The 18,487-nt window shown below is 41.9% G+C and overlaps 1 protein-coding gene across 5 annotated transcripts in view; it reads right to left on the bottom strand.

Moving 5' to 3' along the window:
* The window catches only part of TECRL (trans-2,3-enoyl-CoA reductase like), a 74,472-nt gene that overhangs the window by 45,918 nt on the left and 10,067 nt on the right, over nucleotides 1-18,487 (bottom strand). For all 5 annotated transcript variants that reach the window (XM_074866968.1, XM_074866967.1, XM_074866970.1 and 2 more), the window contains exon 2: nucleotides 13,689-13,740. In XM_074866968.1, coding sequence (XP_074723069.1) covers nucleotides 13,689-13,740 — 52 coding nt within the window. The remainder of the gene's footprint in view (nucleotides 1-13,688; nucleotides 13,741-18,487) is intronic.

Here is an 18,487-nt window from a genome sequence, read left to right as displayed (position 1 = left end):
GCAGGGCACCGCAGTCCGGCCACGAGTGCCCAGCTGCAGTGGCGTGACACACGCGCTCTGCCCGGCCCGCAGCAGCATGCCTGCAGGGCTGGCTCCCCTCCCGTGGGCTTAGAGCTGCCGAGGCTGCCCGGGTGACACACAGTCACTGGACAGAGGCTGGCACTGTCCCTGCAGGGCGGTGGGGGGCAGCCAAGTCAGAGAAGCTGGACTCTGCATAACGGGTTGGGGGAGTCTTTTGACCAGGCACCCCCAGGGAGGACTGCGTCCGGTGATCCACGCACTAAAATAGCACTGAGTTTGCTTCATATTTGCAGACAGTTGTGTTCTGGCTCTGAAATGCCAACCCCAATTAAAAGAGAGATGAGTAATTTATGCCGATTGAGGATCTGTATTCTGGCAGTTATCTTTGTATTTGATTCTCCTGTCTCCACAAGTTTGGAAAGAGTAACAAAGATAATTGTTGAGGTATCAGGGGGATGTGAGAACTCAAGCAGGATTTTCTTCCTAAATAAAAGCTCTATCAGTGAAGCCTTCGTACAAAGGGCGACCCAAACGTGAGAAAATGCACGTTAAGGAATCTACATTTGCCAAACTAAATATGTGTTTTAGGGACTAAACATATCCTTCCTCCTCTATCTGCTTGTCCATATTCTAGCATGGGATTTTTAAAAGTGCAGCTTAATGTTTGGTGGGTTATGAAATCAGTTGCTGTCCAGCTGAATCCTTAACTTCTCAAATACCATAACTGATGTGGCAGTAGCCAACCCAGCCAAGGGTTTCATAGGCAATAAAGCAGAGCATTTAAACACAGGTATCTGACCATCCTTGTGGTCTCAGAAAACACAAACAGTAAGATATAAAGACCTGTTTTAAAATGTTGTTTCATTTAAAACCTTTCTTACGTTCAGCCTCTGCCAGGTTCTGAGAGAACAAACAGTGCTGTGCCTTGCCTTGTTACAGATATGCTGTGTTTCAGGACACTGATAACACAGGTCATTGCCTCCTCACTTCAGAAAGCTCTAGTTTGGAACCTGCCACAACCAGCATGACTGTTAAGTACATTTAGGTAGCAGCTCTCCACAGAGCTGCACGAGGGGCAGAGAGCAAGAGAACTGGCAAGGTCGCTGTTTTACCCTGCGCTGCTTGCAGGCTGTCTGACTGTGGTATGACACTGGCGCGTTACAGCAGCCTGGCACACTGCTGATTCACATTCCAGCATCAGAAAGTACCCAGTGGTCCAACAATCACAGCTGATACAGCAAAAGTAACTCACCAACCTCTAATAGCAATGCATTTTTTTGTATCTAATGTCCACACCAATGCCATCAACAATTAACTAAATACATTTGAACTGACATGATTTCTTCCTTAGTGCAAATTAGCTTCTCATACATACATTGGTAAATTCACCACACTGAAAATTGATCCCACTAATAACAGGGCTAAACTGTAGTTTCTCCACAAGAGGTGAGGAAAAGGCAGCACAGATCTGCCCTGCTTTGGCAGCAGATCAGACACCATAGCATGCAAGCCAGAGACTCAGTCATGTTCCCTTGTCCTTCCTGGGAGAAGTTTATTTGGGCTGGTTTAATTCCCCATCCCACCACCTTAATTGGGTTGAGCAGAGGCTTCAGTGCCTCAGAAGCACTGCCACAAGGATTGGGAAACTGCTCTTCCCATCTCGGCTCTACGACAGAGGACAAATAATTTTCCCTCTGCATACTGCAGTTCCCCTGCTGTGAAATGAGGCTATAGTACCTTTCCAGCAAATAGAGACATTGTGAGAATAAACAGCAAACATGGTTGATTCCAGGTTGCCTCCTCTGCGTGCTGTGAGTGATGCTCTAGCTCACATGGCGAGCACAGGACTCGCCACCCCAAGTTCTCCCAGCAGGACATGAGCCCAGGCAGGCTGTCTGCCTATCAACCATGAGGCAGTCATGTAGAAAGAAGTGTAACATGCTTAAAACTGAGCAGCAAACTGCATGAGGCAGTCATGTAGAAAGAAGTGTAACATGCTTAAAACTGAGCAGCAAACTGCTTTTCCACAGTTATACAGATACGGCCCATGAGGGACTTGATTATGGTGATATTGCTTGGTAAGTATGTTCATTCTCATACTTGAGGGATGACATTTCATCCCCATCTATATGGGAAACACTTAACAGCCTTTGAACACCTCTGCTGATTTTCCTCTGTAAATGTTATAGTCACAACTCATCTAGACTGTTTGTGAATGCTGAACTTGCACTCTAATGCAGAATATAAAAATTACTGCCTTCCCGTTAGTATGTGTTTAAACCAGAGCAACATACGTTGTTCAAAGCAAATAAACCACTGGCATAACCTTCTGTTTGGTCTATTTCTGTGCCATGCAGGAACAATTTTTGGAGCTGGCCTTTTTATTTGCAGGCAGAATTAGTTGAAAGTTTTCAAAAATATTTTTGATGCTGTAGAAACACACCTTTTGTTTCAGAATTCAGAGTTGTTTATGGAGAAAGTGAGGTTGTGTATTTCAAACCCAGAAAAAAAATCCTAGTCTTATGTTTGGTGACTGGTTTACTGGTTCTTTTTCATCCTCTGATTTTCCATGTACAGTTCTTTTTATCTTTTCTACCTCCATATGTTCTTTCTAGCCACATTTATGGAATAATTTAGACTATAAACTTTCTTTTCTTTGTCTGAAGTTTTGGTAACTTCTGGTTGGGAGGCTATGAAGTTAGGTTTGCCTGCATTAAGAAGAAAATGCAGTCTCGTTAACTGATGCTAGGCATGACTTAGCTTTCTGAGCTGGAAATCTTGATTGCAAAACATAGTGCCTCCTATATTCATTTTGATGGGAAATCGAAAGTATGAGCCATATTACCCAAAAAGTCAGTCAAAATGTAAGTGTGCATTGAAAACAGGCTAGTGTCTAGATTGCAGCCTTAGACCCACATCCAGTACATGTCATCACAACAGGAACAACAAAAGAGGTAAAGAAAAAGTTAAGACTTTCCAAGGTATATGCTAAATAATTAAAAAGTTTATCTAAAACCAAAATGGAGCAAAGTATATACAGGAACACCCACCTTTCCCCTGGGCTCAATGCCTGTACTTTTATGTGATAAATCTTGGTTGGCTCACACAGGAAATGTGGCTACACTTTGCCACATTCAAAGCTTGCCTCATATCAAGGCATCAGGCCAGTAATGACTCCAGTGTGTTTGGACTCACACAGCTACTTTGTTCAAAATGGAAAGTTTATGACAGATCTTCAAAGCCTCAAGAACAGTGTCATTTTTTTAGGGATTGGAAATGTTCCTCCAACAAAGGTGCTGCCACACAGTCATCTCAGTGTAAATTAAGACAGTCCTTAGCAATGGTCAAGTTAAGTGATGTGTTGTCAGCTTTCTACATGGGAATACAGCAACCACTGCTCTTACCTAACGGATACCAGGGTTATCTCCAGGAAGAACTGTATTGCTTTCCTAAAGATGAGCATATTCCAGAGAAGTCCCCATCTGCTCTTAGCTAGACACTGCTAAGCTTTCCACACTTTCAGAGGACCCATCTATTTGTGTATGTGTTTGCTTGTTTTCAAATGTTCAAAGAAGAGATTAAAATAACGAGAAAAGGAAGGTAGTAGGTGAAACACCAGGTGGCCTCAGAGACTGGCTTCTCTTTCCAGAGTCTTGTGAGGGATCGAGAGGTGCCTATGTCCCTGTTTCCCCAGATATGAGATGAGGTGTTTGGGTTCTTCATTGAAAACTTTGAGACTAATTGGTGGGGATAGGAATTAGTTTCAATATAATGTCAGTTAGTAGAGCATGGTCGAGGGACTGGAAAAAATGAAATGCTAGACTGGAATACAGAGGTAGATGCACAATGGCACCTGGCATCCATTAGTAGCAATGAGAGCCAGACGGTGGGCAAGGTCAGCCCACATTTTACATCAGAACAGCTTGTGAATGAGCTGCAGATCCAGTATGATGAATCATTTCCAACAGCAAATATATTCAATAACATTGCAATTTGGGGACAATTTAGAAAGAGGCAAAACTCCCCTCTTCTACATTATTTTTATTGTGAACCATTTGTTCAGCTTCTTGTCTTTGATGCATTGCTTTCATTAACTTGAAACAGTGGCAAAAATCAAGTTTTATTTGAAAGATTTCTTGTTTTGTTTGTTCTTTGGGTTTCTTTCCCCCCATGCCCAAACAGGAAAATAAATAAACAGGCTACAAATATGAGAGAGAGAGCATGTAAACAAATGCAAAACAAGTCACCATCACAGGGTGACATCCTTCACATTCAGGTCTGAATGGCCTCACTTGCTCTTGTCCTGCTCACCTGACCCTACCCCCAGAATTGCAGCTACTTGTTATGGCACACCTTCTCTTGGCCCTGCAGAAGCTGGGGGCAGCAGAAGCATAGCCAGAGAAGCCATGACACAGAGAAGACCTGGGGGAAAGTCTGAACTTAGCGGCTGAAGCTGCTGTCTCTTCTCTAACTTGTCTAGCAGAGGTGACACCATGGGCCTTGTCATTTTTTTCTCATGCTTTCCCAGAGTGTTCCAAGAAGGAGGTAGCTTCCTTCCTCTTCTGTTATCCAGTGCCTGTTGGCTCTCTTTCACAAGCAGTCCCTGGGACATTTCATGCAGACCCATTCCATGCAGACCCATTCCATGCAGCTCCTCATAAGAGAAACTGTTGGAACTTTCTGTAAAGCCATCTGCCCAACACTGGCGTCCAAAAGCACAGAGACCCCTATGAAAAACCTGATATAGATGCAGAGCATATTTAAAGGCGTGAAGTAATCTTGACCCTGCTGTAATCTTCAGGCATCTGGACATGAGACTATTTTCACAGTCATTAAGACCCACTGGGGCTTTTAGTATCTTGAGTTCCTTGAATGAACATTGAGCCCACATGAATCTGGTGGCGAACACCAGGTTCACGCTGGAAGTCCATCTGTTATTCAGACAAAAACTGTAATACCTGAGTTTAAATTGATGTAGGAGCTGTTTAAAAACCAAAACTACTTTGGCATCTTCTAATAACAGTTCAGTAAGCTTTAATTCTTCATTTTACCTGAGAGCAGACATTCTCTAGGGCCTGGATTACTTCCAAAGGGCCTGGCACTGTCCTTTTCTCAGTTGAGCCATAGGCACTGATATAAGACACATTGTAACTAATAATAGGCAATACTGGTAAACAAATTTTGTTGTTTCTCATCTAGATCTGTCAATTAAATCTACTGCAAAGGCAAGAAAAGCAAAGACTCTAGCTATGAAATTTCCTTTTCTTAATGAGGCATTTAAATACCATCTCACATTTGTTCTCCGATTGTTTACATAGGATGTCATTTGTGATGCATTGTTAGAGCCCTGTAAATCTCAGCTGGGAACAATATCCCAGAGAGCAGAGAAGGCCAGTTCTGCTTCAAGCTACATCTCGGTAGATTAGCTGCCTTTTCTTTTATTATGTTAGTCATCTGAAATGGTATCTGTAATCCTGCTAATGAAATGCAATAACATCAGATGCAACAGCTGCCAAAAAAAGAGAAATAATGTGAATTTTTGTTAAAGTTTTTGAGTTGATCTTCACTTTTTCCATTGCTGGTTTAAATATTGCTGGTTTCTCTGAAGGTCATCTTACTTCTATAAGCATTTAATGGATAGCCTGGCTTTTGTGTTTTAGACACCTTACTTCATCTGGTTCAATAGGTCATTAGGCATATATTTAAGTCATTCTTTGTCCCAAATGTTTCTTACGGGATCACAGCCAAAACAGACAAAAGATTCCAAGGTGGATGAAAGGCAGGTTAATTATTCTTATTTTATAGATGAGAAAATGAAGCTTGAGAGAAAGTATCTAGCACACAACTCACCCCAGTCAATAGCATGACTCCCATTGGTTTTGAATCCAGTCTTAAAGACCTAAGTCTTAAACATCATATTCATTTCCATGTAAATCAGGAGACTAAAAAAATCCCAGCTGGCACTCTGGCTTTTATTGCTATCTTTAGAAGACCAAAATCCTTTAAAAATCTGACCCTAAAAGTCTTGATTAAGATTCTATGCTACTAAGTGCACTGCTTCTAAACCAGCTGGGTGAGCCAAACCTCAACCACAGTTTCTTAATTCAGTACATAAGGAAAATATTCTTTGTAACCACATGTACATTTCAGAAAGCAAAATTCCAGGGATATCAGATCAGATGCTTTTCAGGTTGATTTAATATCTTTTAATGACATTCAAGTGCTCAGCAAAAGTGAACTACAGGTGCCTAGTCTGATGCTTGCTCTCATTATTAAGTCGGGAGCAAGAAGTCAAACATCAGCACCCCAGCTAGAAATGTGCAAATGCAAGTTCTGGGCTTTAGCAGTGTTAAGAAAAGACACACAAGTCAGGGCTCAAATGGGAGGGTTATGACCACAGCTCAGGATGCAAAATAGTGTCTGCAAAGTGCACAGCACCTTCTGGAGCACTACCCGATGGCTACACCACTGCGATTTCAGCTGGAGCACTCCATGTGTTGTCTGTCCCTTTCAAAAACTGGCCAGAATTGGTTTTCTGTAATTCCAACACAGAATGTGGGGGGAAAGAGAGAGAGATTTTGGAGTTTAAGGTAAATTTTTAGTCACTCTGAAGATGAAAATCAAGAGGCTAACTCAGTTTGGCTGCTTCTTTCTTTTAACTGCTAGGTCAATGACGCCATTCTCATTTCCTGACTGGCTATTACAAAAGAAGATAAAGTATTCCCAGCTTTCACAGGTGTGCGTCAATTATTTTGACAGCTAAGTCATAAACTTAAGTTACACAAATCTGTGCCAGCAGATAGACTCTTGTATTTTGTATGAGAGATTTGCACAGATATGCCACAAATAAGCTGAGAGGAGGTCATACTTCTGATACTTCTTCCTGTGCAGATCAGAAATGAAGCCTACCAGACAGGCTGGCCTCGTGGCTAAAGCAGCATGCCAAGGCAAGAATTTAGGTCTCTGTTCTGACATGCACGCGCCACAGAGGCAGGAAGCAATTTACTGAGGGATTAGATCTCTGATTGTGAGCTGCGGAGGAAGATGGTAGCAACTGGTTTGAATTTTGTGGCAGGAGCTGTTGCTTACTTTGTGCTTAGCCTTGCAAAACAAAAAGTAAAGAATTTAAGTATATACAAGCCTCTCTGTGGCAGTAACAAGAAATTCAAGGAGTTTCTAATAAACTGAGTTGTGCTGACAGGCATAGAGAAGTAAAAAGAGCTTAGAATTGTGTCATTTGAGGGATACTGAAATTTATCATAAACTAGTCTTCTACTGCTATCTGCATTGTGACTAAGACAAATGAAAAATAAATTATAAATATAAGAAGAAATAAATATCATATTTCCTCCTAATCTAGTCATTTTCATTTACAAAGTCAACACAGATGAATGAGCAATTTACCCAGATGAAATCACTGTACTTCTTAGTGCCCATTTGCAATAACTGCCCGTCCCTAGTGATTCGCCTTCATTGTTAATTTCCAATTGAGTTGTTATGAATGCAGAGAGGGGAAAATTTATTGAAAACAATAGTTGGATGTGACTGCCAACCCGATGCACTCTGCAAGTCTGTGCTGGGGACATAACGCTGGGCCTATGAGCTCTGCAGTCAAGACAGCCTGCACAGCAGGATGTTGCCCGTCCCTTTGCAAACCCAGTCATATATGGATTCGAGTTGTTACTCTGGGCTAGCTTGAACTACTTAGAATAAAAATGGGGAGGAAGGAGTTTAGGATTTGTTAAAAGCCAGAGACTTTGTAGCTGCCTTTCTGTCCGGTGAATGCATCCAGCTCAAGGAGACTCATGGCAGGATCAGATTATGGCCCTCTCAAAAATTTTGGCATTTTCAAAGCCTGATCTCCTAATATAGGGCAGAAGAAAGATTCCACTCTATGCCCTAGATACTACTTATTTGGGTCTGTTCAGTGTGTGAGACACATGAAGGGTTCCTGGTTGATTGACAGGCCAAGACTATGAAGTCAGCTTGGGAGAGCCATAAATAGCATAATTCAGCTTCTCTCAGTCCCCAGCAGGTGTATTCATTGGGCACATGAGTCTCTCAGGCATCAAAATTGACAGATTTCATTAACTTTCTTTAACCTAAGAATCCAGCTGTAATAGACAGTGTGGAGAAATCAGAGGAACTGCAGGTTCTCAGCAAGACTGTGTTATCAGACAGCCCTGATTATACAGAGCCGGTAGGCAAGTCACTGGCTTAGCAGTCACCATTCTCCCTGGTACTGCTCTTAATGACTAATCCCCACAGCATCCTTTCTCACCTCTCTGAGCCTTGCAGTTTAACATCGCAGCCAGCCTCTAGAAGGGAATTACGTGATGCAGTAAGAACAGTCATCCTTCCAGCAACAGCTCTGTATCCAACTCCTGTGTTTTAACAGGCCTGGCAAAATATGGAGTTATTCCTTAAGCCCTTGCTCTTAGAAACATGCTACTAGCTCTCAGATGTCATTAGAAACAGGAAAGTTGCAGATTGAGAGCGTGAAAACCTAGCAGACATTTTGCAAAGGAGAAAACAAAGAGGACCTCCTCCACTAAAGGATTAGTTTTAGTACCTGGTGTCTTAAGCTCCTCTCACAAGGCTTGCCTTGTGATTTCTAAGCAATGTGAGATTCTTCTTTTTGCTCTTCACCAGGCCAACATGGCTTCCACTGTTCTGTGTTTTGAAGATCTGCTTCAGGGTTTTGGGCAAACAAGAACCTGTTGGTTTCAAAAGACTGCTCTCCTTCCAGCTGCTCAGCACTGGATGAACTGAGCACTGCTGACAGGCAACTGGGGAGAGAAGCGAGCTGGAGGCAGTAACAGGTCATTCTGAAAAGGGAAGTAGGTAGAATATGCAAAGGCCTTCCATGCAGCTGAAAGAGAATTGTGTGATATGGTACTTCTGCTTATGTTTGTCTTCTGAGATGGTAAGGTATCTCCTTGCATTAGGTGATAAAGATCTTATTCAAGGCACTTGGAAGTCAGTGGGAGCTTTTGACTAGGCGAAATGGTGTGTTGGAAGGGCCTGCACAGGAGCCTCTGATCTTGCTTTTGTACAGGGAGTCAGATGGGGTACTCTGTGACCAGGTGGTCTGCAGGGTGATGAATCGAAGGGGTTGCCTGTTCTGCTATGGCTTATGGGGAACATGCAGGATGAGAGCAGTAGGTAAAACCTGGCAGATGAATGCATCCTAACACACTGCCCTACAGCCTGTAAGGAGGAGGCTAAAAGAAAAATCGGTCCCCACCATGAAGAAGAAATTGCACTGTCTTTCTCCTCGTCCTTTCTCTAGAGGAAAGCAATAGAAAATATCTCGGTGATTTTCCAGGGAACATAGCTCTTAGGGTCGCCATAGAAATACCTGTAAGAAGGAGTTGTAAGATCGTATAGCAGACTTCTAGACTTTCGTAGTGTCCAGAAATGATGCTGTTTATTCTTGAGTGCCATCTACTGACAATTTCTTTCTTAATGATTTACTTTCATTGACATTGCTTATTTCAAATGCCTTAGGTAACATCTGTTAGCTTAGATGGAGGGGCCTGCAATTCTGGAGCTGAAGGATTAGGAGTTAGTATTTTATTGGGACAGCTGGCAGCTTATAATGTTCCTAAGCACCTCATTCCCCTCTGCAGACCTGGACACTTTACACATGGTATTTTCTGTTCTCTCTTCAACTTCCCTTTTCCTTTCACTCATCTCCAGGCTTCCTCCCATCTGCCCTTCCCTTCCCTGTCTGCTCCTTCTGCCTAGAGGGCAATTTCTGGCCTCCCCAAGCTCACTCTTCTGACTTCAAAGAGTAGCTCTAGTTGTGCTACCTCCTTGTGCAAGAGGTTGCATCCATGAGTTTGTTACAGTATTGCTGATATCTTATTTCCCCCTCTCCTTTCTATTCTTCCTCTTCTCTCAAGAGCTTTTTCAGCAACTTTTGTGCACTAACCTTGAAAATATTTAACGATCACTGACTCCACTATATTACCTGTTCTAGAGGTATTTTATTTTAGTTATGTGATACTTGAATTAGCATCATTATTACAGTTTTTCATTTTCTATCTGTAAGATTTCCTCCCCCATCAGTCCAATACATTTTGCAAAGATAAAAATAAATTAAAGGTGAAGAGTTATTGCCAAGGACAAGAGCTTGTGAAGTTTAGCCTACAAGGTATTTCTTTCTCCACTGAAAACATAATCTTTACAGATAAAGAAAACGCCAGGTACCTAACTCATTATGAGCAATTGAGAAAATGGGACAAGAGGCTTCTGTCTTATACACTTAGGTTTTGGCTTGGTTATACCTCTGCCAGCTAGCCAAAGGAATGAAGAAAATAGTAGTAAAGCCACCTAGTGCATAGCACCAATTTGATTGAGACTTCTTTGACCATACCTTAGATAATACAGTGTGATGGTCAGTAACACCCAGGCACTCAGCTGCCAGTCAATTTCAGGCAGAAAATATCAAGCAGTAGAAGTGTAGACATTTGTCCACAACGTACTGATATTGTGGAACTCCTTCCCAGAGGATTTTGCTGAGGTCAAAACTGTAAGTAGGTTTAAAAAGGATTAGACAGATTCATGGTGGGCAGGTGTGATGTTTGCTGTTAAGCATGACAGCCTGGATCTAACATCTGTTACAGAAAGCCCCTGTAGAGCCGATGGCTGTAAAGCTGCAGCAGGGAAACTGCTGTTCAGTACTGACCCTGGTTGGTGCTGCCAGTCCCTGCCAGGGGTAGTGGCTACAGCAACCAGGTCTGGAGAAAGCCTTTGAATTCCCATGGAAGTGGCAGTTTGTCTTAAATGATTATTCTCCACTAAGAGCTCACACATCCCCAAATCTCCAGTGATAAAACTGCGATTGCCCAGCTGAACTCAGCACCGCAGAAAGCATAGGGTTAGGCTTTGCTGGGGTTACTTCAGTAGAGACAGTTTTGCTGAAGTGAGGGCTGAGGAGTATTTCCATATTTGTTCCTGGACTTCTAAGTCCATACATTCTGCCTTTTCTATACGCACAAATCCAAACTAATGTTTGACTGACTTAGAAACTACTTAGCAGTAACATGTTATGTGTCACTTGCATCCCATTTCTTTTATTTTAATGATTAATAGCCTCCTGTGCTGCAATTTAGAATTCAGTCTTTTTCCTCCTTTCTTGAATCAGGCAGTGAAAACTGATCAGTGACAGAGATGATGCTTGTGAAATTGCTGCACAGGGGTTCCTCTCACTGAAGGGCTGACAAGATACCAGCTGGGGAGAAAGCTTAATTGCATGGGTGATCAAAGGAGAATGTATGAAGACAGGGAGACTGTAAGGGGGTGTGCGTAGGAGTGTGTTTTAGCAAGAGATTATAGGGGAACATGTGAGTCTGGCACACATGAAATGACAGAAATGAATGCATGAGCTAGTACAAAATAGCACGCTAACCAAAGGCATCCGCGGATCAGCTTCAACTGCTTCTCAGCTCTTGCCTAAAAGAACTGTATTCTATTAGCTGTCATCCTCCAAACTATATGAACAAAAAAATAAAAAGTGAAGATTTGTTCTTTGCAAGTGGCAAAGGAGGAGGAAGGGGGAACCTCATGAGACAACAAAATCCAGGCCAAACTGGAAAAGAGATCAAAGCAATGAGCTGGAATGGGAAGAAAGGACACAGGACATTGATATGGTGTGCTCCCGGGAGTGGGAGGAATTGATGTAAAAAACTGAGAACTGAAAAAGCATTGAAGCCACATGTCAGCCCTTCCATGTGCTGTAAAATGCTGTACTGTCAGTGTTTCGGTTCACAATTTGTATCATGCTTTTTTTTATTGCTTACTGTCTTCTTTTACACTCAGCTTCACTTACATCACTGGGAGTATTTGAGGAGTAAGATACCTCTAAATATGAAAACAGGCACCATTAAAATGGCTTATACACAGACTTGCATCATTTTTGCCCAAATCCATTATAAACCTTATTACACTTAAACTGGCATAAAACCTCTATGCCAGTGATCTTCAACTGATTTAAGCTGCATCAATATAAATCCAGTTTCAACTGATTTAAGAGAGTCTAGGCAGAAATGCACTGCATTTCACAAACTGATGGGATACTGATTGAAATATTAAAAATTATGCACTCCATCTTTTCATATTTAGCTGCAGGGTTTTTGAACTTCTACCATTTTGCATTCTACAAGCCCTTACAGGGAGTGAAAACAAGTAGTTTTAGAGCAGTCAGGTCAACATCTTTTTGCTTCATCAATTGAATGTTAGTGCAACTGCAGAAACCTTCAGCTTTAGTGTTTTATAAAATTCTAAGGACAGAGGAGAAGCATAATATTTCTTCTACTTACCTTACTCTGAACTCAGAGTATTAGTGTCTGACTAAACCTTTGTTCTGCAAAAGGCATCTAGCCTTTAGTTGAATACACCCTTTTTTCTAAAAGTAATGAAAGCCCATCACCTAAGATGCTTATTCCAATAGTAAAACATTCTCTTGGAACCAAACACCTCATTCCTAATCTGAGTTTTTCTGGCCTTCACTTCCAACTATCAATTCTCGTTGCACCTTTTTCTGTTCAGCTAAATACCTCTGCAGTTCTAAGAAATCCAGTTCAAGTTAATACGCCTTGCATAGACCTACACTTCTCAAATGTGGGTGACACTCAAGGTTAGAAGTCCTCATCACAAGTAGCACCTTACTTCCCACAGGCAGGAGTGGGAGAAACATTTCTCAGTCTAGAAGCAAGGGTGGCACTGTTAGGACCTCTACAAACACAGATACAGCAGTATTTTAGCATTTCAGAACTCAAGGAACACTTTACACACATATACATCCTGTAGGTTTCAGGTACATTTGGCCCCACTCCTCAAAATCCTGACCAGCAATTCAGTGGATAAAGGTAAATGCCATAAAACTTTGGCGCTTGGCTACTTTCTTTGCTCTTTCTCCCACCTTTCCAACCACCTCCCTCTAGTAAGGGCTGGAGGCATGTGGCTAGGAGGAGGAAGAAGGGAAGCATCTAGCAAAACTGCTCTGTTCTCTGGCAGGAAGAAAAGAGGGATTTTAGAGTATGATTGCTCTCATGTCTTCTCATGTACAAGGTCCATATCCGCAGACTGTACGTGCAAAAAATACCCTCTGCCCCACTATTTTCTCCCCTCCTCACGGATATGAAAAAGTGCTACTAGAAGAAAGGAAGGTTGCCCTGACCATTAAGGAACTGGACATGGTTGAGTCAATTGAGAAGTCTGTCAGATTGCCTGCATGATCCCAGATAGGTCATTTAATCACTCTGTGCTCAAGTTCCTCACTACAGTAGTTGTTTGGCCTACACAGTCTGTTTATGGCCAGCTTGAAGCAGTCTAATGTTTTCAAAGTTTATCTAATATAACACTGGGAGGGCAAATGCAGTTGTGGTCTTGAATTGATACTGTGTAATGTTAAAAAGAGGACAGAAAAGTATTGACTCTCATGGGCTGGCAATGATAAATTATGCAGTCCTCTCCTTCCAGCCTCTCACACGTGTGATAGCTACAGTAGAAACTTAATCCAAACACTGCTCTTACTTAGCACTGGACCTGTCAAGCCAGTCTCAGGTTTTGTGCAAGATTTCATGAAAAATAAATTTAACAATTTCTCCAAGCTGAAAGGCCTCTAACCATGCCTCTAGACTGCTAGCCATAGTACTTACATGCTTTATGAAATTTGTGTTTCACATCAAGAAGGGTAGATGATGGAGGTACCTGGAAAAGAATACAAAATGTATGCAGATTAATTTTTCTGTCTTGTTCACTCTGGGATCTCTTCTCCCCACCCTCTAATGAAGAGATGATTCAATTTGTCTGCAAGTTCCTTAGGCAATAACGAAGCAAATCAGCAAATTTGCTCTCACATGTTGATACACTATTAAGGATTGTCCACATTTGGTTTACACTTGCCTGGACCACTTTTTCTTGGGTAATGGAAGGGTAAGATTACAAGGGTCAAGAGGGAAAGCTGCTGGTCCTGCCTGAGGCAGTAAGTGCCCCCAAGATCAAACCAGTGGGACAACATGAAGCGTTAGCTTTAAAGTTAGGTTCAAGCATACTGGGGCATGTCCCTTAGAGACATGAAAGGGTTTTCCTGAGGGGCCTGTAGCAAAGGTGGCAGGTTCTGTCCTTTCTGCCTGAAATGAGTTTGCTTCTGCATGTTATTGTTCATGTGCACTGAAGCAATTCAGGAGTCACAGTGTTAGATGGCAGCCTGGAGGCCTTTTAGGCTCTATTTTGTTATGTATATTGATTTCTTCATACACTTTGTACAAAGTATCTGAGAAACACAGTTAGAATTTACTAGAGGGAAAGACTTAGAAGTTCCTTGCATTTACAAGGAAAGGCAATGGAACAGTTCAGGAAGTAGTATGTTGAGACTGAGATTGAGGTGGCAAGAGGTAAGGATCTGATCTTAACAAGACCATCCATTTGCAGTTGACACTGATTTAATAGTCTATATTGTTCATTTAAGTACAGAGACTGAGAAGTAAATTGAACTATGTCTTAGCTATGGGGATCTGCTTTGGAGACCTCATCGCTGCAGTCAGAGAGCAGAATGCAGAAAACCACCTTCCCTGGAGACTTTAGGCACCTGCACAGCATTGGCTAATACCAGTATGAAGTGGTGGTGACATACAGCAAAAGCTTTAGGAGCAGCAGAATTTCTTTGGGTTGAGGTAGACAAACAGCCATGGCACCATTTTCCCTGTCTGGGCACTCATCACCTGGTTCACCCCATCTCTCTAGCTTCCCTCAGTCTAACCAGAATGCAGCAGTTTCCTGACAGTCTCCTTGGCAGACACAGGAATCCAACACTTTTGCTCTGCAGCAACTTGTCTGTCTCTTCTCACCTAAGGATTTCTATGGGGCTTGCTGGGCAATCCGATACCTATTTCATTGCATTAGTTAGAACTCATACACTTCAGCATTAATGAACTTACTGAAGCTTGCTTGGATCTTGGCATCATCTTTAGACTGTAGTCGCACTTCTTCCAAATGTGGTTAGTGATATTTATATCTTATTTATTAGTGATATTAGTGAATTGTGACAATATCCATGCAAAAAAATAGAGAAGAACATAAATTCTGCTAGTAGAGATCAGTCAGCACCTTAACATAGGTTGTTTTGCTGAAAAGACTGAGTTTGGAGAAATACTGATGTAAGAAAATAAAATTGCTGACTCAAGCAACAAATCAGTACAGAAAGAAAAGTTCTGCTCTTATACAATTTGATGCCCTATGCAAATATACAATATACATGCCATTAGTCCTTAGGAGTTTTTCAGTCATAATATGAACAGGCAGAGAGCTCAATAGAGATTTCAATGATCTAAACCTGTAAAACGATACCTGCGCTAAATGGTATGCAAAGTTCAAAATTTTCCCTAGCTTTTTCTTTGAGTTTAGATGAGGATTCTTTCTCTTCCACAGTTACAGAGCATTTTACTGGGCATTGGAAAAGTCCTTATTGCAGAAACTGCTTTAAGTGAACCTCTTCTTAAACCCTGATTTGTCTCTCTGTTGCACCTGCTAAGTGATGCCAACTCCACCGAAATCAAGGGCTGGGCTCCTTGAAACCAAGGCTGTTCCATTTCCCCCTTCCCAACATCACCAAGATCCATGTTGCATCCAAGCTATGTTGAACAGTACTGGGCCAGAAAAGGGACATTGCCCTTGGAGTTCCTGATGACAGCTGGATCCCTTTTTTTCCTAGCGACAGGGAACAATAGAAGAGATCATCTTATCTTTAAGAGTTTAGAAAGGAAAGAAAACTTTATCTGTATTCATTGCATTTAAGCCATTCCATGCAACAACCAGTAGAACAGCACATGTCCCATAGTCTACGTGTGCCTTTTCTTGTAATGTGGACTTGAATATGGTAGATAGGGGCTTTTTATGTTTTCAAAACCCCTAAAAATATCTGAAATTGCTTTCTCACACCTGTGAGGTCTGGAGCCCCAAATCCATCAGATATGGATGCAAGTGCTGTTAGCTGGCAACAACCATACAGCACACAAGACTGCGACCAAAATCTGTCACGTGTCTTAGCACAGGGCAGGTGTGCAGGGTTTCAGAGCTGGCATTGGTAGCTCAAGGACAGGGATGATCTTCTCCAATGTGATGGAGGATGATCTGGCTTTCTAAATACAGTATAAACTGCATTACTGCAGGGCCTGCATCCCTACAGGAGATCTGCATCTCACTATGCTGGATTCTGGGAGACAATAGCCAGGGCGAACCCATGCTCTGAAGAGCTGATCATCTGATTGAGTCAAGCGAAGCTGAGAGACTGTTAAGCTTAGTATGCTTACAGGGTAGTGTTAGCTCAAAACAGAGCCCACAGTCTCCATGTCCTGCACTCCCGAATATGTGATGACTTCAGGGCAGCACTGCTTTCAATAAGTGCAAAATTTCTTGTCCAGCCCCTTTTAGCAACTCTGCCTTTAAATCCCTCTCCCATTTTTCAACCTGAGGCTTTCAGTGCTTTCTCCCCTCCAGATCCTGCTCTGCTAGCCACAGGATTCATATCACCTAACTTTAGCTATCAAAAAATTAGTATAAGCTCATGTTTTAGGTCTACCTGTAGACCCATTCACATGCCTTAGGTCTTTCAAAGTTACAAAGTGCCTGCCAGGATCTGTGCTTACAATGGCCTGATGCAGCAGAGGAGCCAGTGAGCATATGCATGTGGTGTGATGTGAACCATCACACACCACCTCCCCTACCTCCAAAGCTGGTGCTTGAACTGCATAGCTGCAGCTGGAGGGGACTGTGCTCTGCACGACACCTATGAGAGACGCAGAGCTCATTAGCAAGAGCGCTGCTGTGCCTGAGTACGTCCAAGCTGCTTTAGGCTAGAGCTGGTTTAAATCCTGCCAGCTCAGGCCCAGGCAGAGCATGTGCTTGGTTGGTTAGTCGCAGTCTGGCAGCTCTGCGTGGCACCACGCTGTACGGGCTGCAAGTGCCCAGGGAAGGCCTGGAGCACACACCCAGCCAGGAGGGGAGGAAGACATTTGTTTTATAGGCCAGCTGGCTTAGAGAAGGACTCTTCCACTTGAGACAAACTACACAGATCGCAAGTTGAAAAAAATCACAAATACCTTCCTCTTCAGAATGGGCTATGACATAGAGGAAATGCAGTAGTGTCCTTTCCCAGGCAGAATAAAAAGGCTATATCCACAAAAGAATGAAAAACATTTTTTTATGATCTTGATAATTCTGTGTCCTTTTTTTTAAAGGCCTCATAAAACAACTGGTGAAGTTATAGTTTCTAATATTGATCAATGTGAAGATGGATGCTGAGAGACCAGCTTACTACTAAGAGTGTCCTCTTCGTAGACCATTAATTATCTTTTGTTCTTTTCATTGTACATCAATACGAGCTAAAGAATTGTAAGGACTGGAACAGCACCTGCTCTCATTACCCTTTGTGCTAACTGAATAAAGCACCCTGGAACATTTCACTGTAATTATTAGTCTTACTCTCCTTTTATTCTTTAAATTATTTCTGAAAGCATTATAAGCTTCTTTTTCCTCTATTTCAGCACTTTTCAAATACACAAAGGGAAAACAGAGTGAAAGACCACCCTTAGTTTATTTAAAATAAGACAGATCTCATTGTAAAAACACCCCTTACTTGGCACATATCTTCTGTGCCTGATGGTCAAGCCAGTTTTCCCTCCAACTTCATAACTTGTAGTCTAACACCAGATTTTAAATATAGTTAACTTTCCAGTAAGTTGCTGTCATGTGTAAGGTTCAAGACTACTTTTCTTCACAAAAAAATGTTATGAAGAAATGCAGATTTTACAGGTGTGGGTTGCATTCATTACACTTTTCATTCAGAAAAGGATGATTTTAGAACCTCAAACCCTCTTTTTCTTGTACCTTCAGAGCAAAAATAATTTTACTTTTCCATTTGAGGCAACTTTTCATTTTTTAGGAGTTCAAGAATGAAAGAACCTTCTGGGTCATCCATTCCAGTTCTATCCTTCCTTTATGGAGCTATGCACAAAGCATCACATTTCTTTTTAAGATTTAAAACGCTGTATTAGTAACTTAGGCTATGACTCAAGGAAGAGCAGTGAGTGGAAGATAATATGGGAACTTAATACTGCCTTTTGTGAGTGCAAGCTAATCAGATAGTTATCCACTTTCATACCTCTTTCACATTTATAAGTCAAGGAATTATAACAAATCTGGTGATCTGTATGTAATTGCATCACACATTTCTTGCACTAAAGAATTATTTTAGGGGTTAGAGGTTAGAAGAATATCAATAAGAATTTGAATAATAGAATCTTAGCAAATAAGTGATCTTTCATTCAACATTTCCCTTTGAATATTTTTTCTCTTTGTGACATGTCAGTACGGCTGCCTTGCTGAGTCACCTACTTTCCAACAGTCATTTTCCATAATTGCAAAAATTCAGAAATTCTGCTGCTCCAGCTGCTCATTA

The sequence above is a fragment of the Strix uralensis genome, chromosome 4 (assembly GCF_047716275.1).
Source record: "Strix uralensis isolate ZFMK-TIS-50842 chromosome 4, bStrUra1, whole genome shotgun sequence".
Lineage (NCBI taxonomy): Eukaryota > Metazoa > Chordata > Aves > Strigiformes > Strigidae > Strix > Strix uralensis.
The sequence above is the reverse complement of the archived record's forward strand: the minus strand, read 5'-3'. Positions and strand labels throughout refer to the sequence as shown.